A 14867-nucleotide genomic window follows, 5' to 3' on the forward strand; every position below is an offset into this window, starting at 1 on the left:
TTATTTTATGCTTCACAGGAAGGTAGAGGACCTTCAGTTCCGTGTAGAAGAAGAATCCATTACCAAAGGAGACCTAGAGGTAAAATACCCCCAACTTTGTAAGCTTCACATGCTGTAGGATTTCGAAATGCAAACAGTTCTAGAGGTAGTAGTACAAGTAGTCTGAGAAAATAATAGAAATGATTAAAACTGCATGTTGGTAGTCCAGAAGCGCACATAACACATGAAGGTAGTTCCCAATTCTGCAGTCCTTGTCTAAGTTAAATGCTCAGACATTTCAGGATTGGACCCTTAAGCAAATTGAATTGCTCAGCACGGCTTCTAGAGTTGAGTGGTGGTGGGTTTTGTCAGAGTGCTTTAGTTCTTGGTAAAATTCTACCCTTTTTGCTGTTTTATAGTATGTCTTGCTAATGCTTCCAAAATTCTTTTAGTGAAATCAACAAACAGAAATCAGAGTTAAAGTTTTATGAAACTGACAGTTGTTAGCTGCATCCCAGTTAAATGGGCACTGAAAACGAATCACATTTGTCTTCTGGCTGACTGACACTGAAAAATTATTTCATCCTTGTACACTTCTCAGTAAGCTTACCATCGCACTGTGCTTTAGTGAGAGCTCAGAACTCAGAATGCATCACTGAAGAGTCAAAAATTTGCTCTTCCCACTGTTTACCTTCCTGCTTTTCCTGGTCCCTGTGCTGTGCTGAGCTCTAGTCTAACGTTATAATCTACATAGGATTAATTAGCAAGAAATGGTCTGAGCCAGTATAAACACTGCCAGTTTCATAATCCAAATTTTAAAATTTAAATTCTTGGATTCCCTCTTGTATCTCTAACATGTTCTTGTTTAATCTGAAAGATATTGAATGCTCTTATCCCAGGATGCAGAGAAATACAAATTTAAACTGACTTGTGACACTATGAACCCTTAAAGCCCGAAAGTGCTAGCCTTAAGTGGTCCATTTCATATAACATTTCCTTTTTTAGTTCTACCTTTTAGTCTTCCATCCATTTAAAAATATCTGTCTAAACTTTTCATAGAAATCTTCTTTATTTTTAGTGAATGACATATTATTTATTAGTATTATTATTATTATGTTTAAAACAGTGTTTGAAATCACAGCAGACCAGAATTGGTTTGTCAAGATGCATATCTTAAAGTTTAAATTGAATTCAGGTTAACTAAATGTCTCCTGTTGCTTGTATTAGAAATAATAGTGTTAAGTGTTGAGGTAAAATATTTTTGTTTTTGTTTTTAATTTTACTGATAGCAAAAGAGGCAGATTTCTGAAGATCCTGAGAATGTAAGAGGGCACTTCCGTGTGCAAAGATATTCCCATTAACAGATTGTGTACAAATAAATGCTTATTGATAAACTTAATCACTAACTGCATAATCTGTTATTGAAACATTGACTGTAGTATGTGTGCATGTTGCTTTCAGAGCAATTACAACATTTATCAAAAGGAATGTATGTAATGACTAAACGCTGTAATCCCCCTTAACTGAAGTGTGGGAGAATGCATCATCCTTAGAGTCTTTTTCAAATATGAAACCACAAACTTAATACAGTGCAAATGATTGGAAAGTAACAGGAGCTTGTAGGAAACTAGTCACGCTCCCTGAAATGTCCCTCACTTAAAAACAGGCTGCAGCTTGCATTCATCACAAAATCCTACATGCTTTCCCGTGAGCTCCCACTACTGTTCAATGGAGGGCACTGTACAGCATTTTATTACATTTCTTCTGAGAACAAATTTGATGTCCCTCCCACATGCCTTAGACTCATTACCTTTTTTTTTTCCTCATGAAATGCTGACGAGAGAGCTTTAAGCTAGGAGAAGCATAATTATCTCACTATTTATAGTGAACAAATAAATGGATTTTTCATTCTAGTATAAAGGGACTTCAACCCTGAGTCTTGGAGAGGAATTGTGTTGCACTGGTTAGGAAAAATTGCTTTGCAAGTAATTAAAATAAATGCCCTCTGCTCTTTCTCTGGTACTGATGGAATTCCAAAGCTCTCTCCTTTTGCTTAGACTCCCTTTCCCTATCCCTATCCCAAGTAGAAAGCACTCAAAACTAAAAATAGTTTCCTACTATGCATTCTTAGGTGTTTCTTTTCTAAAACTACTTCAGTGATCTGGGTCTCTTCTGTCCTTCCATGTCTGGCTCCATGGTGTGATGGAAGTAAACTTGAATGTGGCCGCCTTCTTTCCTGAGGGGGGGAAAAAAATCTTTGCTGCTGTCCATTTGAGTAGGGGGTGGTATTAATTTTTAAATGGAGCCCTAGCTAAGAAACTGCTCAGGTTGCATTGTTTAGTGATCACCCCACCATGGGAGGCAGTGTGGGGAACAGGAGGACCTCCTGTCATAGTCACAGGACAGTTGGACAGCGGCATAGCTTTGACAGCTCAATCCAGAGATGCAAAACTTGACTTTGAATTTCAGCTTGGAGAGGAGGAGAGCAGCCAGTGTGCAGATGCTGAACTTTGTTGGTGACTAATGGCTCTGCAGTCACTTAGTGGAGTTGTACAGAGTATAAATCAGGTCCAAGTTAGGATTTGTCTCCCACCGCTCATCTCTGATTGCAATGCTCCAGAGAAAGGAGAGGCTCCTGTTGTGAGTTGGGGGTGTTTTTGCTGGTTTGTTTGCTTTTTTGCTTTTTATACATTTGTGTTGAATTTTAAGTTCAAATCCTTCTCTCCCTTACAGTACACTACAATAAATCTTTGTCATAGAAAGCAGACTTTTTTGAATGATAAATTCCAAGTAATAAAAACAATAAGCTCTCAAAAATCTTGCTGAGGGTTCTTTTGCATGGAGCTTCTCTTATTGTCAGCTGCATGTTTTTAAATAATAGATGAGATTATTTTTTTTAAATCAGTTCTGATTGAATTGATGTCTGTCTAGTATTAGCAGCTAGGTTTACAATTCTTGTAAGTGAGGAATTAAACAAGAAGGCTTTTAGTTTAGGATAAGTGCAAGAGAAAACCTTAAGGTAGTATATTTTGATAGAGAAACTTTTGGTCTGAGGAGAACTCTATGGTGGCGACCACTGATCCTCCTGGATTATTGTATATGCGTGAGAGCCACCCAGACCTTCGATATATGCATATTCCTGGGCAGGAATTTTTGGAGGAGTGGAGGCTACCTAGACCTTCCATCCTCCCTTTAGCCTGCTGAGACAAAATCCAAAGACCAGACTGAGTGCAGATGGAATTGAACCCTGGTCTCCTGTGTGATAGACAAGGATTCTATCAGTGAACTCCAGGGGACTCTGGAGAAGTGTATATGCTTTCTATATAGATCTTCCTTGGGGAATGTGATACAGGATATGTAAGAATTTATTTTAAACCACTGGCTAAAAAAATTAAAACATTTTAGGATGACTTGTTGGTTTTGGCTTTTTGTTTAATGGACTCAAATAATACTGTGCAGTCACACAAAGGGTCTTAATTAAAGCTATTGTATTTAGATCAATTAGGTATTTACAACTTTTGTTAGCATCTGTTATTTTCCCTGAGAATATCTGGCCACATTGTATAAGGCTCTTGGTGACAGTAAAGACAATCCTTTCTCTTCTGGTATACAACTGGTGCAGGAACAAAGCAGGCATGGAGCCTTATAGAAACTCAGGTAACACAAGGAACTATTGAATGCTTATCATTTGAAGGAAGTTTTACTGCTTTTGGATCCTTGCATTTTGCATCTATTAATTATATTAGTAGAATTAGCATACCTTGTTTTACCTTGACAGATACAGATTTTTGTTTTGTTTTTTGTTCTTCAGAAAAGCACCAGTGAACTGTCAACTTTTTAGACAAAGAAGCAACCTGATTGCATCAGATTGAAATACTCAGGTTAAAATATAATTTGATTAATTGATGGGTGGAGAATAATAAACTTGAAGCAAAATAAGGCCCCCCCCCCCCCCCCCCCCCCCCCCCCCCCAATCTCACCTCCTCTGCAAAGACAACTTAATAGTCTTGGACAGTTAGGTCTGGTTTGAAGAAATCCTAATCAGCTTATTGTGTGGTATGTGTGTGTTTGTTTGTTTTTTTCCTTCTTAAATGCTACTTTTCAGGGATTTCTCACTGTCTTTACTATACTGGTTGTACTACCATGTGCATATAAGATGGTTTGAAGTGGAATTAGTGCCTTGTTGGGTTCCCCTACATTCTTTTTCATTTCAGACTCTTTCCATCCTATAGCAGGTTCTGCATGCTGTAGACCTACTTATTCTAATCAATATTTCTCTTGCTATTTCCATCTATCGACTCTGCTCTGCACTAAATTACCTGCTGTGGTTAAAGTATGTAGCAGAGCATTGCCCCTGCCTGACAGGTATTCTTGAAGTGGGGCATATCTTTTGCCATACACAGATGGAACTGAATTCTGCCACCACCTGGGTGGCCTCTCTTTATTGTTGAAGTGGTCAGGTCTCTTCAGATAGCATCTCTTCTTTGATAAACCAACAGGCAAGAATGTTGTATTTTTTAAACTAACTTTCAGTAGTTCATTATGGGCATGTGCTAAGAATGACACAATGTACCAAATTTTGCAATTCATAGAGACGTGTGACACCTAGTTTTTAACTCTGGATGCTCTTCTCTTCTTGCTCTCACTCTTGCTCCCTCTTATGCAAGCCAAGAATGGAACAGCTGTTGGACTCTCCTTCATCCCTCTTAAACTTCAGGCTTCCTTGCAAATTTCTAGGAATTCTTGCAAGTTTCCGTGTTGAATATCTGGGAATGAAGCATTCAGATATTCCCTACTCCCTTATAAAACTTGTACTGCTTTTGGAAGCAAAAGGCAGAAGTTACCCGGTGGCTTAGCTTGGTCTGGTTCTTTCTTTTTCTTCTATTTTTTGGAACAGCATCTCTTAGAAGTACGAAAAGCCCAAGTCCTTTGTTACTACTGCTACTTGAGTGATGTGCGTTGGGCAAAAATCAGCATTTTAGTTACAAAACAACCAGACTAAGTCAGTTGCATTCCTCCCAGTAGTTCTGGAGAATGTTGCTTGTCTTTGGCTCCTTTCTGGAAGAGCTGGGAAAAGACATTCTGAGTAACCCACATTCTCTACATTTGGATTTACATTGCACATATCCTAGTGAAAAATACTTTGACCTTCCTGTGACTTGCTACAGAGACTTTTGTGGCAAAGTTTTGGAAACCATGAGAGCCTACTAGTGTTCTACAGAAATTTGAACAAATATCCAAGTTCAGACCTGTTGTGAGCTGTTTCTTATTCCATGAACTTCAGCCACTAAAAACCAGGTCTGAATTTTCCCCCCTCAATTCATATATAAATTGTTAAAAACAAAGTCAGTGGCATATCAGTAAAGTTCAATGTTAATGGGAGTGGCAAGGGAAGGGGCATATAGTTCTGTAAAAACAAGAATTAACTATTCTAATTTGTGCTGATCAACTTCACATACTGATAAATAACTTCTACTTGGCTGCATGAATCTACCTTTTGTCCATACTTCTTCTCGTTTGTTTTGGTTTTTGGTTTTTTTTGTCAGTCCATTTACACTTTGAGTCCGTTGCTTTCATCCATAGCATTTCCCTGTTCATTTTACCACTGCATCTTCTCTGCTCATCATTGGTAGAAGATACTGGCAGCACGGCCTGCATGTGGCTCCTTCCTTTTGTGCTGGCATGTGATGGTGGCACTGTTGTGTTCTCTTCCTTTCCCTTTTTACTAACAGACGCAGACCAAACTGGAGCATGCCCGCATTAAGGAGCTTGAACAGAGCCTGCTCTTTGAAAAGACCAAAGCTGACAAACTCCAGAGGGAGTTAGAAGACACTAGGGTAATGGTTTTCGCTATTTAAATGAACGAGACCTGTTTGTAATGTGGAGGCTTTCTCATGACACAGTGCTGGGTAAATACAAATTTGCAGGAGTGCCTTAGTTCTGCCTTGATCAGAATATGCACAGAAGTGCACAAAACACCCCTAACATTACCATTAAAATTATTGTGACCATTAGTAACTTGCATATATATTTATAAATATTTCTTCAAAGGAATCCTTTGAAGAAATATCTATATATTAATATAATATATATAGATATTTCTTCGACCCAGGTAAGATCTCTTCACACAGGAAAAGTATCACTTGAATACAGATCCAAAGCCACAAACAAAACTGAGGGTTTATTTATCAGTGTTCACTATCTACTTGTAGCAAATAGCACTGTTCTTTGTGCTCGTCAGGAAATGCTAAAATTTACTGACTTTCTGGGTCTAAACCAACATGTTCATTTCTTAGTTCTTCCAGTTGAGAGGCTTGTGGGAGGGTAGGGGGTGACGTTCTCAATCATCTGGCCCTTAAGAACAAGTTGCAATAGTTATTTATACAAGCGTATAATGCCATACAGTTTTTTCTCCCTCTCAACCTGTGTGGTTTTTCCATCAGTTTACACCTTTAAGACTTTTTTGTGATGCCCTTGTCAAAGGTGTAAAAGCTCTGCCTGTGCTCAGACTTGAAATTATGTTAATATCTTTCTTGCAAGAACCATATTAATCTTTCTCTCGAAAGGTATTAACCCTGTATCAAATTTTAGTTGAGACAGGGGCAGCATAGGCTAAATGGTTGATTCCAGTATTGCTTTATACAGGTCTTTTTAGTAGAACATGCTCTTCTACATCACAGTTTGACCTGAGGTTTCTTTAAGGTCAAGCTCCAGGAAGCATCAAAAAATACTTTTTAAAGTTCCTTAATTGGTGCTCTGTGCAGATACAAGAAAGGAAACTTTTTTGATTTTTGTACTTGAAAGGATTAATTGTTCTGGTTGTGAAACTTCCCAGTAATTTGAAACTGCTCTGTTCAGGCCTAAACCTTTGCTTGCTTATGGTTGATTTAGATGATTTTAAATATCAGTGCATAATGAATATCAAATCATTGGCAGTCATTGTTCTTAAAATGAACTTGCAGGTTGTCCAATCAGCTTTCTTCTGTCAGTTTAAAGCTTGTTGATTTAATTGAAACCAAATCTTCTCTCCAAACCAGAAAATGCTATAATTAATTAATTAAGATGGAATGACAAGTAAATGGTACCATATCAGTGACTGTGGATTGGCAGCTAATTATTTTTCTAAATCCAAAAGATTTAAGTGAAGAAAAGGAAGATGTGGACAGCTACTGTCTGGTTCCTGTTAAATTTTAATAAGAAGTTATTTAATTTAATTACCACTGAGTTAATCCCAACAATGAAAAAGCTTGCATTTATGGATCCTGAAGAATAAAGGCAGAACTTTGTAGTATCAGTGTGAAATTTTAAATTTGGGTTTTGCCGGAGTCCTGTAAGACCTCTTTTCTGAGAAGAGAATATTCTATAGATCCTACTCTTGTATTATAAAACTGAAAGAATGGATTGCTTCTGTGTAGCAATCCTTTAAATTTATGGGAATCCAGTAAATCGATGGGATTAATGGATCCAGGTTTTCATGGTGATTTTGAGCTATTTGGAAAATAGAAAAGCATTAAAATTCTCACAGGTAAATAAGAATTATGCTTGTCTATAATATGAATACGATACTGTAGCCTTCCTATAGGCAATATGATATCCTGCTCTAAGCATGGTTTCTTCATCATTCACTCAAAACATTACACTCTCATTTTGGATCCTCTTATTATCCAGCTATCAGTTAGTAGATGCAACATAAACTAGCTGCATTGTCTTGCGGGGTGGGAGGGCCATTCTGCAGAGAATGAACTTCCATTTAGCTGGAGTTCTGCATATTTGTGAAGTGTAAAAAAATGTCAGGCCCTTACTACTCAAAACAAAACAGCAAGACACTAAAGCTTTTCTAGCTCTCCAACTTAGGCAAAAGAGGAACAGGTGTTTCCTAACTCATTCTTGTTTTGTTAAGATGATAGAAGAACCTGAATGGTAGAGGAACACACAGGTGATACTTTTACCTAATTTCATGTTAAAGAAAAATACAGAGTAACTGCACCTTTAGGACCCTTCTGGGACAGCATTGATATGTGGAGAGATTTCAAGAGGATTATACACAAATGCTCAGGTCCATGCTATGGAGATGTGAGATCTGTATTTTTAGGGAGAAGTACTTTAGGTATGCTTGATTCTACCCAATTAAGTTGGCAACATAGAGCCTAAAACCTTGGTCTTTGGGGCACAACTGGTCCAAACATTTTTACTGAGAGAAGATAAGAAACCTTCATCTCTAGAGGAAAAACTAATAAGAATTTTATATTTGGACTTATTAATATGTTCACAATTTCTGGCCACACTCAGGAAACGCCTCATCAGACCTGATCAAGTGATGTTAATATTTTTGCTCAAATATTACCAGGATGTCAGTGGTTACCCAAGAGAGAAAGCATAAAGTTACCTGTTACGTGAATGGATTCTGGGTCTCCTTACAGACTGGTCAAGTTGCCTTGTTCTTGAATTCTTTACACATGCATGCCTATAGCCATGCTGGGTTGACAAGCCTTTATTAATGGCTTCTACGCTTGTGGAACATCAGTAACAGAGAGATGAGGATAACTTTTTAATAATACACTGCCAGTCTTTGCGCTGAAAGAAAATACCCGGAGGCCTGCAAATCTGCTCCAAGAGGTGATGAATGATATCAGTCTCCCATGTGAAGAAATCTACCAGGTGTGGAAATGGCCTGATGAATACTACTTCTCTTACGACACATTTGCAACACACATTTCAAGACCAGTTGGTGTATTGATACATTTTAAAAATCATCTATGAATCAAACAGCTGATAATTATCTTCATCTTTTTTCCTCAAACTGGAAAGCATTGAGAGCTTGTTTTTTTTGTTGCTCAGCTGAGCTTTCTGTTTTATGCATTGGGAAAATCATTAAATGCAGTTAATACAATTTTTCTTCCTGAGAAAGAGAAAAGTGCTTCTGCGTTTCATTCATTAATGTAGTAAGTCCTCAAGGTTGTATTTTTTTTAAACTCCTGTCAAGCTTTTGGTTTAGCCAGAGTTCCAATGGAAGAACGTGTTACAATTCCTTGCTAAACAATCAACTGGTTTCTTCAGGTTCTTACTGTTTTATTTTCTTTAATTAAGTGAACATTTATCTGAGAAGAACGCCTGACTAGTTATCTGCATGTTGTGTATTTTCTTGCTCTGTTTATAAGTTGACTCTGCAATGATACAGTTGACAGCTTTTGTATGAGAAACGGCAGTCAGTCACTTAAATGCTTCTACAAAATGTTTCTGGCTTTAGTAATGCATCCCATTGGCAGCACTATTGCCTCCTCTTCCATTCGTTCTTGTTTATTCGACCTCCTTTTGATAGCAGGTAGTTCTTGGTGAGCTCAGGAAAGTGTTTTTTGAAAGTGGTCACAATGTACACTGCAAAAAACATGCCTGATGGAATTTGTGGGAGGGGCTTACAGATATTTTTTTCTTGAAGTCATAATTGGAATCATATAACACCAAGAGTAGGATCTATAGAAAAAACTTAAGAACAAACAAATAATTGCAGGTAAGTAATATACTTATTTGTGATGTAGGTAAAACTAGGAAGGAGACGATAACTTTCTGATCAGAAACAGTTGTTGAGGTATTTTACATAGGCTTTATTCCAAAGGCTAAGAAAAGTAATGAGGCTTTGACATCCTGTGAAAGCCTTGGGTAGTATCAACAGATGAACTAGGGATGAGGGAAATGTGTGTTTCATCTGTGTTTTACATGGAGATCAACCAGATTTGCATTTCTTTGCCAGTCTCAAAGTGAGTATACATAGTGTAGGGAAGGAATTTCCTGAACAAATAAAGGCTGAGAATTCTCCTTCTTTCTTTATGCCACTTTTAAAAATGGCTTTTAGAAGCATTTTACTGAACCTTAATAACCTGCAGAAGATTCAGTTTTAATCTGTTGCTTAACAAATTGTTCACTGCTTAACAAGTAACTTCATAAAGTACAACTTAACTGTTATTAATAGTGGAATGTATGTACTAGGGGTTACATAAAATGACTGGTATTTTGATTTAAAATGAAAGGATCAGTGTAAACTGAATCAAGTATTTTGGATTGCTGTGTTTCGTAGCCTTCCACATAAAGACAGTCTATGCTTTAATTCATGTTCCATTACCAGTGTCAAGAAGAGTAGGAGTTTGGATTAGATTATCTCTGACTTTGTCCAGTTTGTCAAAAAATCTAGTTAGGCTATACGAATGAGGTTAGTTTACAGTAACTGAAGTATTTCATGGAGACCAGTTAAAAAATTTCTTTGTGTCTTAAATGTTCTATAAATATTTCTTTCTTTTAAAATGCTGTTGATCATAGGTGGCCACGGTTTCAGAAAAATCTCGCATCATGGAACTAGAAAGAGATCTAGCATTACGTGTGAAGGAAGTTGCAGAGCTCCGAGAAAGATTAGAGTCTAGCAAACCAGTTGGTGATGTGGACGCTTCTCTTGCCTTGTTACAAGAAATAAGTTCTTTGCAAGAAAAAATGGCAGCCATTAGCAAAGAGCATCAAAATGAAATGAATTCATTGAAAGAGAAGTTTGGTATCAGTGAAGAAGCTTGTCAGAAAGAAATCAAAGCACTTTCAGCTTCAAACGATAGAATTACAAAAGAGAATGAGTCATTGAAAACTAAACTAGATCATGCTAACAAGGAGAATTCAGATGCGATAGAGCTATGGAAGTCAAAGTTGGAATCTGCTATTGCTTCACATCAGCAAGCTATGGAAGAACTAAAGGTTTCTTTCAGCAAAGGAGTTGGGGCTCAGACTGCTGAATTTGCAGAGCTGAGGACACAGATTGAGAAAATGAAATTAGAGTTTGAAAACGAAACCTCCAGTTTAAAATTAAAACATGAGAATGAACGATCTTATAATCTGAAAGAGATTGAAGGGCTGAAAGCAAAGCTGTTGGCAGTCACAGAGGAGAGAGAGCGAAGCCTGGAAAACCTGAAGACGAAACTGGAAAGTGCAGAAGATCAACATCTAGTAGAAATGGAAGACGCTTTAAACAAATTGCAGGAAGCTGAAATAAAGGTAAAGGAGCTAGAGGTACTGCAAGCCAAGTTCAGTGAACAAACCAAGGTTATTGATAGTCTTACAACACAGATCAAAACTGCTGAAGAAAAGATTTTGGACCTTGATGCACTTCAGAAAGCCAATTCTGAAGGTAAATTGGAAATCCAGAAACTTAGTAAGCAGCTTGAGACAGCTGAGAAACAGATACAGAGCTTAGAGGCAGAAAAGAGTGATGGAAGTAGCAAGGTTTGTATCAACATCCATCTTACTTTACTTTGTTTTATTTTATTTTACCCTTATACCATTTTTAATGTTCAGTAATCACTCATCACAGAGGAAAAATGTGGGTTTTATGAATTGTGGTATTTTTTGTGCCATCTGAGGAGGTTTAGAGAAACTGTACCCTACACTAAATCTGGAAGGCAGGTTCTCCACAGGTCCTTGTTTGGTAGATTACTGCCAGACACTTAAGTCTTGTGTGTGTTTTGCCATGGATTTAAGACTCCTGCTCTGAATTTATACTGGGGCAAGCTGTGTTGCATATGGGCCCAATGAACAAGAAAAGCTGACATGGGTTAATTCCATGTGTTACAACTCTCATGGTGAACATATTTTAGGTTAAGTGAAATGAGACTCAGTAAGAAAGTCTTTCCTGCTTGATGATTGTATTGATGTGGACACGAGTTCCTTCGCATTACTGATGCCTCCTAAAGGTTGAGTACCTCTTTGAATGATGGTCTTGCAATCAAGGCTTCACAGCTCTGCCTAGGTCCTAAGCAAAAGTAAATTGCTGGTCCGAAAAAGTATGTCCTGTTCTTTCTATTGCTGAGAGACCGGTGCAGGGAGCTATGAAATGATAAGCCTTTACATTTAGTCTTCTGGTGGTCTCTAAAATCAGTCACTTAGTTGAAAGGGCTGAAAAGGATGAAGGAGTGACTCTTTATCTCTCAATCACCCAGAAGTAGAAAGCGGAGAAAAGGGTTATTCATCTTAGCAGATATGACAGAGAAAGAGATGAGGGATCATGCTATATCTAAGAGAACTAAGGAGAGCCATAAAATCAGTGAGACCATGCTGATGGAGCATCTATGTGATGGCATATGTTTTGTGACAGCTTCATCATGTGAAGTGTATTGAAGCAAAGTTTGCAACATGGTGCATGGCTCAGTAGTTTTGCTTGTGGTCAGGCTATTAACTAATGAAGTATTGGTCTAGGTTTGAATTCTGTAGATGGAAAATAAGCTCTCTTGTTTGGGGGGAAAAAGGCATGGTTTAATATCTGAGCTTTCCCCTCCTTCATCTACGACCCAGCAAGTTGACTCTGTAATCATAGTAGCAGTATAAGTGACTTGGTCATTTTCCTAAACCTTTCTACAAATGGTGCCAAAATACTGCATCTGCTTGAACATTTTGGCATGATTTTTGGAGATAATGTTGAATGCCCACCATTCCCAGGACCGTCAATGGGCAGTATAAGCATTAAACATTTTCAATGTTATGCTGGCGGTTCAGTACAGTTCTCTTTATTTAGTAATAAAAAACCCTAGTTCTGTTGGCTACAAATATAATTTAAAATATTTGACTATATTCCAAAAACATTTTTAAAAATATCTGCTGCACAGTTCTAAGAATACCACATTTAGACAACTTATGCTTATCATCTTGGACTGATTCAGAGATGCAGCTAATACGTTAATGCAGCCTTCAGCAGAAATTTATTAAATTAACACAGAACATTTTTCCTTCAGTTTTTGTTCATCTTTTTAATTTTTTATTTGATTGTTTAAACATCTTAATTTCTTTGAAATTAATTGTTTTAGGTTCTTCATTTTTTTTTATATTATTCATGTTCATAATTTTTGTTTATGCCATTTAATCACCTTGTTAGGCTAGTAATCTGGCCAAAGACCTGCAAAGCAAAGAGCAAAAACTTCTAGACCTTGAGACAAACTTAAGTGCAGTAAATCAAGTTAAAGATTCTTTGGAAAAGGAGCTGCAAGTTTTGGTGAGTAGTTCTCAGAAATTCTCTCTAGCCATTGGGTTCACTTTGTTCTTTTATGGGAAAATCATAACTGAATTACATGAGTGAGAACTGCCCTTGCCATGGCAAAAGCCTAAGGTCATTTCAAAGGGAGTTTTGCCCAAGTTAAGTTTTGACGCAAAATTTTTCAATACATCTCACCTCAAGGTAAGATACTCTTAGTACTTTTTATTGCATTAAATTTTTACATAAGCAGAGCTCAGCTTCTGCTGGCTTCAGATAACACATTGAGCCAGATCACAGGCATCATACAACTCAATTTGAAAATAATTATTGTTAATGGCTTTATATTTCTTAAGAGTCAGAAAACGTAGGTGCGTTGTAAATCCAAGGACTTCTTAGATTCAAAAGCATACAGTAATTCCTCCTGAGACCTATCATGATATTTAAGTGAAACCAAGATACGTATATAGTGGTTTTATGTTGCCATCTGGTCCTTTCTTGGTCACAGTTGTTTAAGAAGCTGATGTGAAGAGGTCCCTTGTGGAATCTTCCTCTGTATCCTGGCCTTTTCTTAAGTATCCATACTTTTTCATTTTGTCTTCCCAGTAAGGCAAGAAAAGTCTGGTATGAGATGGGTCACAAGCTTGCAAAAGTCGGTTGAGGTCATGAATCCACCACAACCTTTGAACCAGAAGTTTATAACTGATGAACTGAGTTATCAGTTATAACTGGTTCACTTGTCTTGATAGGCCTGTGTGTGAACCATGTTTCCCATACAAATTTGCACTGCTTCTGTACCACTCTCCCAGGTTACAGAGAAGCTGGAAGAACATGCAGAAGGATTATTTTCTTTCTGACAAATTTAAAATACCTAATGCTACAAGTCAGAAATTCACAATATGTCTGTGACAGTCATCAGTCATAATTCCATCATTGGTAAATGGTAAATAGTACCCATACTTTCTAAATAATGTCTCTTTATCAAATGTAAACTTGTCTTGGGCTTTCATTCTTTTCTAGAAAGAGAAGTTCACAAATGCCGCTGATGAGGCAGAAAATGTTCAAAAATCTATGCAAGGTACGTTTTCCTAAAATCTAAACCCAACCTTTCCAATGCTTCAGAAAATTGTATCTTGCAAAATTTAAATTCTTCATGAATGTGGCGTAATTCAACAGTACAGTACTTGGTTTGACAAATATTAGGAATAAAACAGGATTATTTATGGTTTCTTTGTTTGAGAGTAATATGCATGCCTTGTCAATGAGACTTGCTCAAAAAGTTGAGTTGTAGTTAAGCTGGTGACTAATTTTGCATTTTATTCCCATAGAAACTATTAAAAAACTAAACCAAAAAGAAGAGCAGTTTGCACTTATGTCCTCAGAACTGGAACAGTTAAAATCTAGTTTGACAGGTAAGGAAATGAGAAAATGGAGTACTTGTAAACAAAATGCCACTTTTATGCTTTCATGCAGCCTCCTACTCCTCTTATAACATGGTAGCTGATACCTCCACAATGGGAGATACCTTTTTTGGAAGCTAGCACATCAGACACCATCCTAGTTTCTAGCCCCAAGCCAAAATGCAAATCAGGTCATTTGTGTGACCATTCAGTAAGTACAACTGAAAGACTATATATAGTGACGCTGGGCAAAGTGACTGACATCAGGGCAGCAGTGGTAAAATATATTTTCTGGCTTTACTTGCCGTTTGCTTGAGTCTGCTCCAGACAGATAACTAAAGCCTTGCTTTATGCATTTCTCAGTATTAACATTTACCAACAAAAATGCCCACTTAGATCAGCTGCTCCATTAATATACATTTAAGTGGGATGATAGTAGAAATGTATCACAGTGAAAGCTGGAAATTAAGACTAACTTGCTTCAAGTGTAAGAT

At 37.3% G+C, this 14867-nt stretch overlaps 1 protein-coding gene across 14 annotated transcripts in view; it reads left to right on the forward strand.

The window, feature by feature from the left end:
* The window catches only part of CLIP1 (CAP-Gly domain containing linker protein 1), a 77654-nt gene that overhangs the window by 22615 nt on the left and 40172 nt on the right, over positions 1-14867 (forward strand). For 6 of the 14 annotated variants that reach the window (XM_019507263.1, XM_019507264.1, XM_019507265.1 and 3 more), the window contains exons 7-13: positions 19-79; positions 1269-1301; positions 5712-5816; positions 10291-11235; positions 12878-12994; positions 13994-14051; positions 14302-14385. In XM_019507263.1, coding sequence (XP_019362808.1) covers positions 19-79; positions 1269-1301; positions 5712-5816; positions 10291-11235; positions 12878-12994; positions 13994-14051; positions 14302-14385 — 1403 coding nt within the window. The remainder of the gene's footprint in view (positions 1-18; positions 80-1268; positions 1302-5711; positions 5817-10290; positions 11236-12877; positions 12995-13993; positions 14052-14301; positions 14386-14867) is intronic. The other 8 variants (XM_019507268.1, XM_019507274.1, XM_019507276.1 and 5 more) reach the window with 5 other exon arrangements.

This window comes from Gavialis gangeticus, unplaced genomic scaffold, assembly GCF_001723915.1.
Source record: "Gavialis gangeticus isolate Ggan-Ray unplaced genomic scaffold, GavGan_comp1, whole genome shotgun sequence".
NCBI lineage: Eukaryota > Metazoa > Chordata > Crocodylia > Gavialidae > Gavialis > Gavialis gangeticus.